We start from the raw sequence: 15076 nt of genomic DNA on the forward strand, positions 1-15076 counted from the left end.
GATCAATTATAAAACGAAATACTTCGACCCTATTATTACGACCCAATATCTTCTTATCAATATGATCCAATTTAAATTATCTTTATTTTCTTTATATCCCCATAGCACATGCTTAAAAGTTAAACAAAGAAAATTAAAAGTTTTTCTTTCTCTTCTAGAAAAATATTTATTGAAAAACGTCCATAAATGTCAATTCCAAGTCGACAGAAACAACACCTATATAGATCAATCAATGAGGACGTTCATCTTGTCACTATACATTCTATTTGCTAGTACTATTCAATTTTTAGCAGAGAATTCTGTACTCAGATACTCTCTAGTAGCTTTAAATATGAATTAGAAACCATTTTTATTTCTTTATTTTGAATCGATGTAATAGTTATCGATGATACAGAAAATTTTGCATCTTCCATTATTTTCCATGATGACAAAATATTTTTTAAATTGAAGATATAATAACAGTGGCCCCATAATTCCAAAAATTTATTGTAATTAGAGTCTTAAATTTACATAACGACTGCGCTTCTGATGAGGTTTTTGCCTCAAATGATTTATTATCTATTATAAATTGAAGCGCACTTATTGTTATTGAAAGCAATTTCTCTTTACAATATATCCATCTCCAGGCTTTTTTTACGTGCTTAGCACCTTTATCACCCATTTTTTGCAGCAACTTATTTTGGCCAGATGAATTATTCTGTTTTACCCAAACATCCATCCTTTTATATGATTCTAGTCTGTTCAAAATAATCCAAATAAATTTTTGCCTTCAATATTATCGCATGATTTACATACACAGAGATTTAATATGTGACTGTAAAAAATCTGTTTTTTTTGTTATAATAAGATATGGTTTTAAAATTTCTCAATTTGTCTAATAAGAATCTAATGATTTAATCATCATAGGGCCTTGTAATAAATAAATTATATTTCGGTATGATTCTTTAATCTTAGTTTCTGTCAAATATAGCCATTTATTCATAGTTAATTTCTTTATAAAATATTAAAATATACCAACCGCCTTTGTTAACTTCAATTTTATAAAAAAAATTAAAAATTCATATTGATTTATATAACAAAAATTATTATAATCATGTAGTGCAACGAGAACACAATCCAGCTTCCAAATTCCTACAGTGGCTGAGACACAATTTTCTAATTAAAATAATTGTTTTAAAAAAAAAGAGTATTTAGTCTATTTAGTTATTATTTATTCACGCTTCTTACCATTCCTATTAATCTCTTCTTGTTGTTCCTGCTGAAATAGAGCATATCGTATTTCGCTCCCCACTATTTGTGTTTCTGGATAATCAAATATAAAATTATTCAAATCAAATAACTCTTTGTAAATTCCTTTTGGGTTTAAAATCAAAAATAAATTTTCAATTTTTCTATGTGTATTCACATTTGTTAAAGATTTATTGAGAAAGAATCATTTGCCAATTTATAGGTTTTGAATCAAAAACACGCAATTGATATGTGCTACACATAGTCGTATCGTATGTATAATACATTATATTTAATTTTTCAAGCATTTTATACTTATTTATTAATTTTTATTTCTTATTTTATATTTTTTTATTGATTTGCAATCATTTTCTAATTCTCTTCAATACCAATCTAGTATATTCCTCACTGGCAACTTCTCGTATTGAGGATCTTCTTGAGACATGATTAGTGAAAGGACATTATCTTTGTTTACCAGATAAATAACCAATCCTAGATATTTTCTATTTCAGATTAAAGCCGGCCATTCTCACGGCCCTAATCTCAAGTCATGTTTATAGAAGCGCAAAAAATACCACTCCGCATCGCGCTACTAAGATAAGAAAATAATTAGCATAACCCATGTAGGGAATGAGAGAAAATCTTTTAGCTAAAAGAAAATACCTCAATGCTTACCCCCTTTTTTTTTATAAATCCTAGATATGCCAATAATTTATGCTCTTGATTCGTTTTGAGCATCGCATAATCATTCGCGATGTCACTATAAAGGGACGTCTTTTGAAGGTTCAAATTAATTATGATTTTTTTAGAAAAATTAAAGATTTTCAATTTACAATAATATTTTGTACCTATAACACTGGAATACAAAGTTGCTACCAAGAAATAAATAAGAAACACCAGCATATTTTTCTTTATTTTACAAATTAGAAAAAAGTTAAAAAAAATGAATTAAAAAATTAAATATTTTTCAAAATTTTATATATTATTAGAAAGAAGATTTAAAAAACCATAAAGTATCTAAATTTTATAATCTAAAAATAAGTTAATATAATTTTAAATATATTACTAAAAATAAATCTTTTATATAAAATATTGCATTGGTTGGCTGGGATAGAATATATATTTAGATGAAAATTTAAAGTTCAATGAATATTTTACAGGTTGTACTCTTCCCAAAACCTTATTAATATCTTAATTTCTTTTTTTAATTAAATTATTTTTATATTAAAATTTAAATAAGAATTCTATTTTAGTTTAAATTTTCTATTTTCTTTCAACCTTTTTTAGCTGGCCAAGCTAATTAGAATGAAAATTGATTTATTATTTAAGATATCCAACGAATGGGCATTTTAAAAATGAGCCACAAGCACTTAGATTAAAAAATCTATTGATTTAATCTTGAACAAAATTAAAATATTAAAGAAATCTATGCCATACACTTGGTCATCTTTGACTTATACGCTTGTTTCCATTTCAAATTCATTGTTAAATATTGCATCGATAATAAAAAAAATACTGTAATATTAAAGAAGAAAGTGACCTTGGATTTATATTATGAAATATTAATATGATCAATATCTAATTTCTCAAAATAAAGATTTTTAGTCTTTTTAAGGTGTGAGGAATACTTGCTGAACTTTGATAAAATTAAAGTCTGCAGAGTATAATGTGAATTCCATAATAAATCCAGCCAAAGATTCAACCCGACTTCTTTCAATTTTTCTAAAAATTTATAGATTTTTTATATAAACATTAAATAATTGAAATAAAAGTGTGGATATAGGTGAATATAGATGGATCAAATAACTAGGAATATTCATGATTTGTTAATCAATTTATTTAAATTTAAAATTTTCTCTTCATCTCTAATTCATCGTCTTTATATATGATATTAATCTAATATAAAATAAAAAAACCATCAGTTTACAGTGTTAATCATCTTAAGTCAGTCGCTCGCAGTGTAAATAAATACATATATCAAACTTTTATAATAAAATCAGTCCGTAAAGTAATAGATTACTTTACGGTAAAATTAAAATTCTTTTTCTTTAAATATTATTATTATTATTTTTATTATAATTGTTAAAAACGTGATAAATTAACATTTCACCCTCCAAAGAAATCTCTCCTATGTTTATAAGATATGTTGAGTGGAAAACGCCATTGATGTTTATGATAAAGTTTTCTAAATGCTTAGATGTATCTTTGATTTTGATAGGTAGAGCGTTCCCTAGAACCTGCCTCGTTAGTTCCTTTTTTATCTTTCACTCTCTATATCACGCCTTTGCCCCTTGTCACCACGGAATACGCCAATGCTCATGATATAGTCTTCTTTTTAAACAAAACAGTAGCTTGGTGAAGCGAAAGCAGCCCTTGTTTATAGAGATCGTGAATAAATCCCCAGAGTCTTCAGCTTGCTTAGAATCTATTTTGGTAAATTTCCTGCCCTTAGTTGACTTAGCACTCAGAACGTTTGTGCGCGTATCGGGTAACTAAAATCCTCTAGAGCAGGGTTAGTAATGTCTTTTAAGTCAGCGCACACCCTCATGATGCAGTCTCTCTTGAAAACAGGTGTTAGTGGACTTGCCCATCTGACTTGAGATATAGGTTCTATGTTATCCTTTGGCCAGACGTCCAACTCACGAGTCATTGGGTCAAACCTGGCACATGGATCTCTCCAGGGGGTATAATTCTAAGTTCAGCGTCATGCATCAAGTGAATCTCACTTGCCTGATCATTTTGGGTTCATTGTATCGTGTTCTCTCAAGACCATTTTTCATAGTCAAAATCACCTTCTTGAATTATCGTCTACGTTGCCCACATTGATTTTTAAATTAATGAAGGCGTGGTATACACGTCCTAACAGGGAGCACTTATCACTCTCCGCCACTATGGCTTCCAGCGTTTGTGTGTTTTCTTCAAACTTCACGTTAACATTGGCTAGGCTTATAATTTTGAGAGCGCTGCCGTTGTACCCTGTCAACCTCATTTGTTTGTCGTGGCTACCCCTACTGCCTTAGCTGTGTGTCTCGGTATCGTATAACAGATGCCGGTATCCACTTGCATTAATATGCTATCATTGACCCACCAGATTGTTCATATCCCGATTCTGAAGATTGTATTCTTAGACGTAGGTGTTTGTGACATCTTTGTCGATTTCTTAGATGTTCATAATATAATTGGAGTTTGAATGAAAAGCACGATATTTATAATTATAAGATCTGTTATTTTATTGGTATAGTTGTTATTAATGTAATGGTTGAGCCTAGCGAATATTTAGGAAAACCATTGCTGTTTTGAGGGGAGGGTTATGTCTATGATAACCGCGACGTGGGTAATTATTTTGATTGTAGCCTGTATAGTAATTATTGCTTGATCATAACTTTGACTATGGTCACAACGACAGTCGTGGCCGTTGTCATAGTAGTTGTACCCGTGTATCGATCGTCGTATCGATTGTCGAAACGGTCGCGGTTATCATGACGATTATTGTAGTGTTCATCGAAACGTTTGTCAAGGCAGTTATCGTATAGGAGCTGAGGTTGCTTGGTGAAAGCATCATATTTTACAAAAGATTTACAATGTGCATTGAAGTCCTGTTTGGGTTTCACGGTCTCGTGGCCATTTTTAGTTCTGCCCATAATTTATTTCCTTTTGTATTCCAGGTGAATCATCCAAATGTATTGCTTCTGCTTTCTGATCATTTGACTCCCTGATATCTTCCTCTAGACCTAGATTATATATGTCTTTGGTCATGGAGCTCCTAATTGCTCTCCTGATCTCTTTGGTAATCGTAGCCATTCTGACCTTTTCGATGATACGTTGAATGCCACCAAATTTGCATTCTTTATTGATTCTGGCTAAGCATGTAACCCATGTTGTGAATGTCTCCTCCTTTATCTTGGGCGGCAGCATAAAATAAGGAGAGTTTGGCATACTCGGTCTTGGAAGGATGTTGAAGCTTGAATTTTCCAAGAAGAGCTATTGGGTCCTAGAGGTCTGCCTCCATACAAATTGCTCCAATGTTGTTAAATTCGTTGTCGGGTAGACTTTGAAGAAACAAAGCGGCCTTTTCCCCTATTTGGAAATCTTGTTTGTGTCTAAAAAACTTTGCGATTTCCGTGTTTAGGCGCTGTCATCGCTACTAAATATATGGGAATCCAATCTGAAAAATTGGGTTATATATGTGGAATTATTCATTCATCCATCGTTAAGAAATGTTATTTATATATGAGCGTTGTATTTGCTTTAGGAGAGAATTATATTGTGAAAAAAAAATTTTTTTATGTCTTGGCCACCATTGAAATATGAGTGTGGATATAGATTTTGTTTTAATCATTTAAATTTGAAATCTTTTATATAAACATTAAATTAACATTTTACCCATCACTCATCTTCGATTCATTCATTCTTTATATATGATATTAATCTAATATAAAATAAAACAATCATTTTTACAGTGTTAATCATCTTTCAGTCTCTCGCAATGTTAATAAATAAAGATATCAAATAACTATTAAACAATAGTAAAATCAGTCCGTAAAGTAGTAATCTATTACTTTACGTTAAAATTAAGATTCCTTTTTTTTATATTATTAATATAATTATTTATTGTTAAAAACGTGACATATTAACCATAATAAAAATTCTAATCTTTAACTCGGACACCATCCTGAGATATAGCCATCTTTCTGATTTTACATATCATAATAATTTATCTAAATTTGAATTTTATTATATATATCTCGATGACAGCCTTAAATATGATGCATAAAAATTAAGATATTGAAAGTTAGCTAACAAGAATTTTTAAATCAAATAATTGGTAACGAATTATTGTGATAACGTTGTTTTGTTTGATTTTATAAAAAGAAAATTTTACACACTTAATTCTCTTTTCTATTTAAATATTTATTTGTTCCTTTTTTTAAAAAATTCTTTGAAACATAGATTTATATATAAATTTTTTAAAGTTTCAAAATCACAAAGGTTAGTTTTAGTTAGTATCGAATTCCTGCAATGTGGGTCTGGAACACATAATGCATCTGTACGTTTCATTAAAATTTTAAAGTAATTATAATTGATGGGAATTACCTTATTCAAAATTCAAAACAAAAAATTTTTTATTTAAAATGACAATTTATATTTTAAAATTATTGATAAATTTAAATAATTTTTATTTGCAATGATTTTAATCAAGTCAGACGCTGCATTTACTTTTTGGTAAGAAAGATTGATTATTATATTCACCCTAGTGGAGAGAAAAAATAACGGAAAGGAATAGAGATTATGATCGATAATAAATATTACAAATAATTTATGTATAAAATTTTTTTTTAGTAACAACATCCAAAAGGATCCAAATCCTATTTTTTAAAAAAAAAATGATTTTTGAATGTTCTCTATATTGACATCCTGTCTCTGTCGATTGACATGTTTACTTGTAATTATCTTTATTTAGTTCGCTGCAAAAAATATTATTCTCCTTATTTATTTTTCTTTTCACAAAAAATAAATTTATTTAATTTTATTATTTTTTTTTAAAAAAAATATAAAAAATTTTGTTTAAAATTAAAATAATAAAATTATAATTATTAATATATTTTTTTTTAAAAAAAAAGATTCAAATTTCAGCTGATGTTCCCATTGAACTGATAAACGGTGGTTACTGAATAAAGAATCCTTTATTGCAAAATATGAATGCCTCAAACCAAATTCCTTTGCCTTTACCTGCCGAAATTATACAGGAAAATCATTCTTACGGCACTTCAACATCATCTAGCCTTACGATTAAGAGCGAATTCAATAGGAATAGTCGCCGATGGACTACTACCGATCATAATTTTAATATAACAACGTTAGACAGGGCTGCTGAAAAGGCGGGAAATGATGATTCGGGAAATGGGAGGATTAAAGTCATAGCGTGTCAAGTGTGCGGCAAGCAGTTCGCTTACACGAGATCACTAAAGAGGCACCTCAAATGCCATTCGTTATTGAAGAGTTATCTCTGCACCTATTGCTGCAAAGGGTTCAACGTTAAATTCGATCTTAAGAGGCATACCCGTATCCATACAGGTTTGTTTTTTTTTTATATAATTTTTAAATGGCTAAAAAAAAAATAAATTAAGATTAATGCGTTTTTTTTTTTAGAAATCTAGGAATTCGATACTTCCATCCTCCATTTTCTAAAATTATAAACATTTTATTTCGGTATATCACGTTGACGCATGTCAAATCCTATCGTACTAATTTGTCATTTTTCTCTTATAACCCATAATTTAAACATCATATTGGTTAAAATTATGTGTGTATATATTACCAGCCAGAAAAAGACGGGTTTAAACAAAATATCAAGTATTTTTTTGGTATGTCCGTGAACCAACTAAACATTCTCATCTTTGTATGCTAGCCATGATGTATAAGTTATCCAATCACTTTTTTGAAGTGTTCAGTATATCCTCCATTCACATGGTAATTACATGGTTCGACCATTTTCTTCCTCTTTCTTCTATTATGTCCATTCTTTACTCTTGCAAGGACAGGACTAATGTTAGAATAAGTCATATATTCACATTTTCCCAAATTTCTCTTTAAAACTCATTTCCTTGCTATTATAATAGGTGTCAAGCCATACAAATGCCAGATGTGCGATAAAAGCTTCACTCAAAGGTGCAGTCTAGAAAGTCATAACAGGAAATTGCACGGGCTACAAATGAAATACGGTTACAAAGAGAGGCGGGAGAAACTGTACGTTTGTGAGGAATGTGGCTTTACGTCAAATCGATTGGATCGCCGCATGGAACACTTGAACAAATTTTGCGTTAAACGCCAAGAGAAACCTCTTCTAAATACCAATGACAACAACCTGATAACGGAGAAAACGGAGAATAAGGATAATGTTCTTAGCCAGAATTTGGTAGAAAAAGAAGAGAACTTTGATAAAACCGACAACTTTTTTCCGCGAAAGGCTTTGTCCATGAAATCAGTACCAATTAAGGAAGAACCACGACAACCTTTTTCCGGAAGTAGTCACGATTTTACTAATGGCGGAAGCCATATGGAACCGTTACATTGTTACCATGGATTGGCAAAAAGATACTCCAAGAATGATAATGATAATAATGTTTGTTCGCCTTGCGAGGATTCAAACTATTCCACATTTTCGGAGCTTTCGGCGATTTCTCTTGAAACTACCTCACGCGAAAAAAAGATTAACAAGAACGAGATCCGACATATTTTAAAGAAACCAGTGGAAAATAGGAATTTCTATAGCGATAAACCTAGCGGCAATACTATTTATCCTTATAATTTTTCTAAATTACCTCAAACATACGACGATTGCTCAAACAGTTTAGAAGCTTTCATAATGAGATGCCAAAGAGCTTTGATGCCGTACTACTGCAATCCTAACAACCTCAATTTTAAAGAAGTGGAATCGATGAGGGAGCTCGAAGCCATATCACTTATTTACTATTTTTATTACGCCAATGGGTTCCCCAACCAATCCACTTACAATCGCAATTTACCTCCAACTCTGCCACCATTAATGCATTCCCATATCAAGGATCATTAAAAAAATAATATGCTAATAACTTTTAGAATTTAAAATCTTCTGTTTAAAATAATAATAAGAATAATAAGTGGCTATATGGCTATATTTTGGTATTTTTAACAAATCATAGATTTTCTTAGTAGTTCATACAAAGAAGATTAATATTAAAATTATTTATAATTGATTAATATAAATTTAAAAAATATCTTATTCAATATATCTTTTTATAATGGATTAATAATGATAAAAACAAATTTTTTAACCAAATAAGTCAAGTTAATGTTAAAACCAAAAGATTTTTTTTTTTTTATAAATTTATTATAAAATATATATATCCTCTAGAAAAATTATTTTTCACAAAATATACAAATTTAAAATTTTTTAAAACATTCGGTGCAATAGTTAACTAATTTTTCTTATATTTAATTGTGATTTTATACTTTTATAATCATATATTGTATCTACAAATTTTGATAGAAAATATTATTTTTTTTTTCAAACAATTTTTATAATCTTTTTATAGTTTGTAATTCATTTTATTATTATTATTTTTTAAATAAAATCACGTGATTTATTAACCGAAACCTTTATTATTTATTGAACTTTACGACCCAACCGTCAAATAAATTTTGTCACCTAAACAAGTAGAACAGGTTTAAATCGGTTGTTATTCCAGCTGTTTAAAGATTAGCGTCAATCAATTTCGATTAGTCAGCAGTCATAATTTTATCTAATCTCCTAATTGACGGTGACATGCGTGATCATATATTCCACTAAGGACTTAGGGCATGGGATGAGAGAATCTACAAGAATTGATATAGCGCGGGTCTTTTAAAGGGTTTTATTTTGTCGGAATTTTATTCCAGCATTATGTGAATGGTATTTGGAACCCTGCAAGTTGACCCCAAAACTCTAACCTAAAATTTAAAAACAAAATGGTGTCAGGCCAGGGATTTTAAAAAAAATTAATTTGAACTTATAATTTAAAATATCCATGACTAGAGGATGATTTTAAAAATTTTGAGCTCAGCTTGATCCTAAAAAAAAATATTACATTTTTTCAGGGTATAAATAATTATGTACCATTTGAACTTTTAGGCAACAAAATTTTTTTTTAGCAAAAATTGTTTGAAATAAATTGGGATCTTTTAAAATTTTAAATTTTTAAAAAATAGCAGGCTAGCCAATAATGATCCTAACTTTAAAGATTCTAACGAACAACATTACTTACCACTACTATTCGATTCATATTTTACGAAGAATATGAATAAAGGTTCACTTCGAATTATTTTGTTTCGTCTAATTTATAACGAAATTTTTTGTACGATTTGAATTATTTCCCCCAAATTTCCTAAAATTATAATTCGATATTATTTGTAACGATCTCCTAATTTTTTTTTATTATTAAATCCAAAATATTCCTTTAAAAAAATGGAAAAGAATTGAATTATGGAATAGATTATTCGAGAAATCAAATTACGGTTTTAATATTAGTAGAGATATAGGAACGTATAAAAAAAATCAATTTTTCGAGCGGAGTTCATTGGCAGGTGAAGATGTCCAAAAAATCTAGTTTTTTTAATACCCCCTCCCCAAAAAAAAAATTTTTATAGCCGGAAAGTTTTATTTTTCGGTATCCCTAAGTTGGCGTCAATGTGTTATTTTTACAACTTTTAAATCATTTTTTGAGCGCGTTTTTTTTAAATTTAAAAATCGGGGTTTTCCGGAAATGAATTCTATCATGTTTGGAATAACCATCTTATGAATTGTGGACAATTTGGCCGTTAACATTTGAGTCATTTATAAATTATATTTAAAAAAAATATACGAAGAATTTAATATAAATTTATATTAAGTTTTTAAAGGTTCACTGAAAAAATTGCCCAAAATTCATAGGATAGGTAGTATTCCAAATATGATAGATTCCATTTCCGATAAAAATTCAAAATTTTAAATTTAAAAAAAAAAATGGGCTAAAAAAAGGAATTTCATATTTCCGGAAAAAAACACGATGACGCTAAATAGTGTTGTTAAACGGCTGGTTCGTTTAGAGCCGATTTTTTAATAACGGCTATCTCAATATTCGATCCAGAAGAATCTTACGCAAGCCTAAAGATTTTCGCTCATAGAAGGAACAAAGGTCGAGACATATATCATCGAAATCTCGAAGCTTAGCCAATATTATTCTGGCTACGATATTGAGTTGCCAGCCGTTTAACAACACTAACGCTAAACATATATAATATTACCATAAAATCAAATTAAACCTAAAGGGGGGAAAAAAATGTAATAATTTTATATAATATTTTTTTTTGAAAAAACAAATGAATTTATAATTGAAAATTGCGATTATTGATTTAGGCTCAAACTCTCTTAAATATAATCCTGAAATTGATACTTTAATGAAATCCATAATAAAAACTATAAATTCAATTTATTTAGATTAGAAAACATTAGAATTTAATATTTTTTTTTTACCCTATAGAAAATTAGATATCGATTGTTCATAAAAAAAAAGGTAATATTTTAGTAAAATGAAATGGCACTTAAAAAAGAATAGATTATTATTTTCTTTTTTATATCAATATTAACCCAGGGAAAAAAAAATTTCGATAAGATAATATTAGATATTAGATATTTGTGTTATGTATTTTTGAATAAAATATTTTTCTTAAATTTATTACCAGTAAATATTATTTTAAATTTTTTTTAGATTTTAACCGGAAATATATTTCGATATATGTGTAAAGAGCACTACACGTCATACAAACCCTATAATTTTAGATAATATTTGGATAAGTCGTTTGTTTTATTTTTTTTATATATATTATATTATAGATAAAAAATCTATAATAAAAAATTGTTACAAATTTAAGAATCGTTTCAAAAAGTTTACAACATAATTATTCTAAAATTTCGTGGAATTGTGAAATTTTAAATCGGATATTTTTATTTTTATAAAAAAAAATATTTGAAAAATAAATTTCGATTAAAATGGATTTAAAGAGAGATTTGGCACCACAAGTGATTCCAAAAAATAAATACTGTTTTTTAAAAAATAAGAATTTTGATAATCAATTTCTAAAATCCAAATATTATTATTTTTTAAATATTTTTTCGATAATTGATGAATTATCAAAGGGAATGATGTCATGTCAAATAACCGGGGAAATTTGATAAATATGGTTAAAGGAATCAATTTGACAAATGCTAAATTAGAATATTTTATCTGTAGTCAGAGTCAGACCTTTCATTCACAAATATAGTCGTGCTAAATATCAAAGCGTTAGAAGCCTATTGTGGAACGGTATAAGATAAAATGTGAGTTTTAAATTAAAAAAAGACAGAATCATAAAATTATGGTAGGAATTGATTTATTAAAATAAAAAAATGCATAAATTGTCTCGTAAAAACCATAAGAAATCTAAAATGATTAGATAGGAAACGAAAGGACGAAATGTTGGGAATAATTAAATATACCGTGATGTCTAACATCTATAAGTGATAAAAGATGATTGTTGCTTTATATGACTAGGGATGACAGCTGACTATAAACGCTAGAAAGACATGGTTAATTGATTGCAATATCGTGAACATCAGCGATTGGCAACCCGGGTTGGAACGGGGCATAAAGGAGAATGATTTGAAATAATTCGGGTAGGGTTAGAAAAAATAAAATAAAATCGGTTGAAATAAAAATATATAATAAATCCTTTAAAATTCCTTCCTCCTCAAACATTCCATATCTTCTTTGAAGCAGCCAGTTACGAAATACACACAAATTTATGTAAAATGCAAAATTTTAAAAATTAGGGCTAGCTAAAATTCGGGTAAAATTACAAAAGTTTTCACCAGATCTATGATTCCGGTAAAAATATTAGGTAGATTATAAATGTATTAGTAGTGTTAAATGGCTTCAATTTAACCAATTTTGCATCAAGATTTTTAGCCCAAAATAATATTACGCAAGCTTCCAGATATTGATTATAGATATCCAAACCTTTCTACCATCTATGTACAAATATCTAGGAGCCCTAATATTTTTAGGCTAAAATATAGTGTTAGCAGTTTTTAAAAAATCGAGCAATTTAACAACACATTAATATTTATGGCTAGTCTAAAAAATACATCAATTTTTTAAAAAATTGATTTATTAATTTGATATTATTATTTCGGTTACTTAAAATTTTTCCCCTAAATAAAAATTAGGTATTGACGTAAAGAGGAAATAATTTAATCTATTACAGACACATTTTTATAATCATTTTCTTAAATATTTTTAAAAATAAAACATTTTTTGATTGATTTAAAAAATGGGATTAAAATTGGGGTATAAGTGAAATAAATAATTATATTTGAGTAGACCAGCCACCCCCTACCTCCCTTTTTTCCTGTCTTTACTACACTTATCTTAAAAACATCAATCAATCAATATTCTTTTTTTTGAGAGTAAGTAGGGCAAAAGCTATTATGTTACTACAATTGTACTTTTTTAAAAGATAAATAATGAAAATTTGTAAATTATTTATATATATTCAAATATCACTCAATACATTATAAAAAACCAGATTTAATATGCTGAAAAATTATTTTATTATATTGATCTTGAGTGGAAACAGCTAATTATTTAAAGCTGTTAAGTGATCTATGGAATGGATCTATGTGTTATGTAAAAAAAAAATTCATTTCAATATTTAGCTCAGCATTCATTGATGAATGAATAATATCCATAACACTGTAAAAGTCCGAATTTATATATAATAAATATTAATTAAAATATTAAAATGGAAAAATTAATATTTACGTGCTTATGAAAAGTTTATCTTAACTATAAAAATAGAGGTTATTATTGGGATTATAAATTTAATCATGATATTGTTGTTTGTAATGTTACAGAGGTATCGAAACTTTATAAATTTAATCATGATATTGTTGTTTGTAATGTTACAGAGGTATCGAAACTTTATAAATTTCAGAATGATAAGTTTTAATGATTGCGATAGTTTGATTTCTATTCGAAATTATAAAAAACATATAAAATGCTCTACCACCGCGTACCATTATTCATTTTCTATTAATTTTCATAGTATATTTGATCTTACACCGCATTCATAGTCAGCGCAAATTTGTGGCTGAGTATACAAAGTATCATATGAATATAAATTCACAGTCATTTTTGTACTTACTACTACGCCAATTTGCCCTAACTCTGAATTCATGGTTAGGGGAACTTTTTAGATTTTGATATTTTTTTAAATTTGACAAAATTATTACTTTTTTTTTGTACAAAGTAACCCAATTTTGATTTTAAATCGTCAAAAAAATAAAAATAAAATTGCATTATAATATTTTTTTTAAACCTAACTGAAACTTATGTTAATAATATTTTTATACATTCATTCATTTATTATCACATGTGAATTAATGGCCCATTTTTCGAGTGCATACAAAATTAAATGCACTCTAAGAGTATTAAAATATTTGCGCGTTTGAATTCATATTTATAAAATTCAAGATAAAAAGTTTTCCTAAATGGCATCCTGACTTTTTTTGCGGATTGATATATCGCAAAAAGTAATTAATGGTATTTAAATAAATTTTATGTTTTATCTTTACTTTTCATCAAATATCTTAAAATTGTCAATTTTTTAATTAAAAAGACTGAAACAAATTGTATTAATTTTTTTTAAGGCATAGAAATAGAATAAAATAGATGTTGAGAAAATAAAGTTTCAAGAATTAATATATAAGAGAATGAATACTTTTCATAGTGTAAGATGATAAATCCATTGTACTTAGTTTAGTCAATATTGAATATTATTTCCAATAGTAAATATTTTATAATTACTTCTATTTTATTTATCAGAATATGTAATAAATATTGTTTGAATACTTTTATAACATTTAGTTATAAAATACTTATATAACATTTTAGTTATAAAATACTTATATAACATTTTAGTTATAAAATACTTTTATAACATTTAAGTTATAAAATACTTTTATAACACTTAAGTTATAAAATACTTTTATAACTTTTAAGTTAATAGTTATAGCAATTAATAAAATACTTTATAACATTTATAGTTATAACAATTACATAAATAACAATTTGATGAGCCTATTAAAAGGTAAATATCTAAAATAAGATATAATGTTCATTTGCTTTCTTATCCAGTAAATAACATAAAAAGATTTAATACTAGTATTGTATTTTATCTAATAAATAAATAATAATCCTATAAATAATAGATTTCAAATAAAAGAAATCTTTGTAAATGATAATATTATCTTATA

General features: G+C 27.4%; 1 protein-coding gene across 1 annotated transcript; it reads left to right on the top strand.

Annotated features, from left to right (window-relative positions):
* The first annotated feature begins 6923 nt into the window (after window positions 1-6923).
* Window positions 6924-8800, top strand: LOC135925909 (zinc finger protein 253-like). The gene is made up of 2 exons (XM_065461480.1): window positions 6924-7302; window positions 7848-8800. The coding sequence occupies exons 1-2, from the start codon at window positions 6924-6926 to the stop codon at window positions 8798-8800; spliced, it is 1332 nt and encodes a 443-aa protein (XP_065317552.1).
* Window positions 8801-15076: the final 6276 nt, after the last annotated feature.

Source organism: Gordionus sp. m RMFG-2023, chromosome 3 (assembly GCF_954871325.1).
Source record: "Gordionus sp. m RMFG-2023 chromosome 3, tfGorSpeb1-WG-v2, whole genome shotgun sequence".
NCBI classification, from domain to species: domain Eukaryota; kingdom Metazoa; phylum Nematomorpha; class Gordioida; order Chordodea; family Parachordodidae; genus Gordionus; species Gordionus sp. m RMFG-2023.

Excerpts from the sequence above, each read along its gene's own strand:
- LOC135925909 (XM_065461480.1), top strand. The coding sequence starts at position 6,924 with ATGAATGCCTCAAACCAAATTCCTTTGCCTTTACCTGCCGAAATTATA. Across the intron at positions 7,303-7,847 it reads GCATACCCGTATCCATACAG|GTGTCAAGCCATACAAATGC; the intron begins GTTTGTTTTTTT and ends CTATTATAATAG.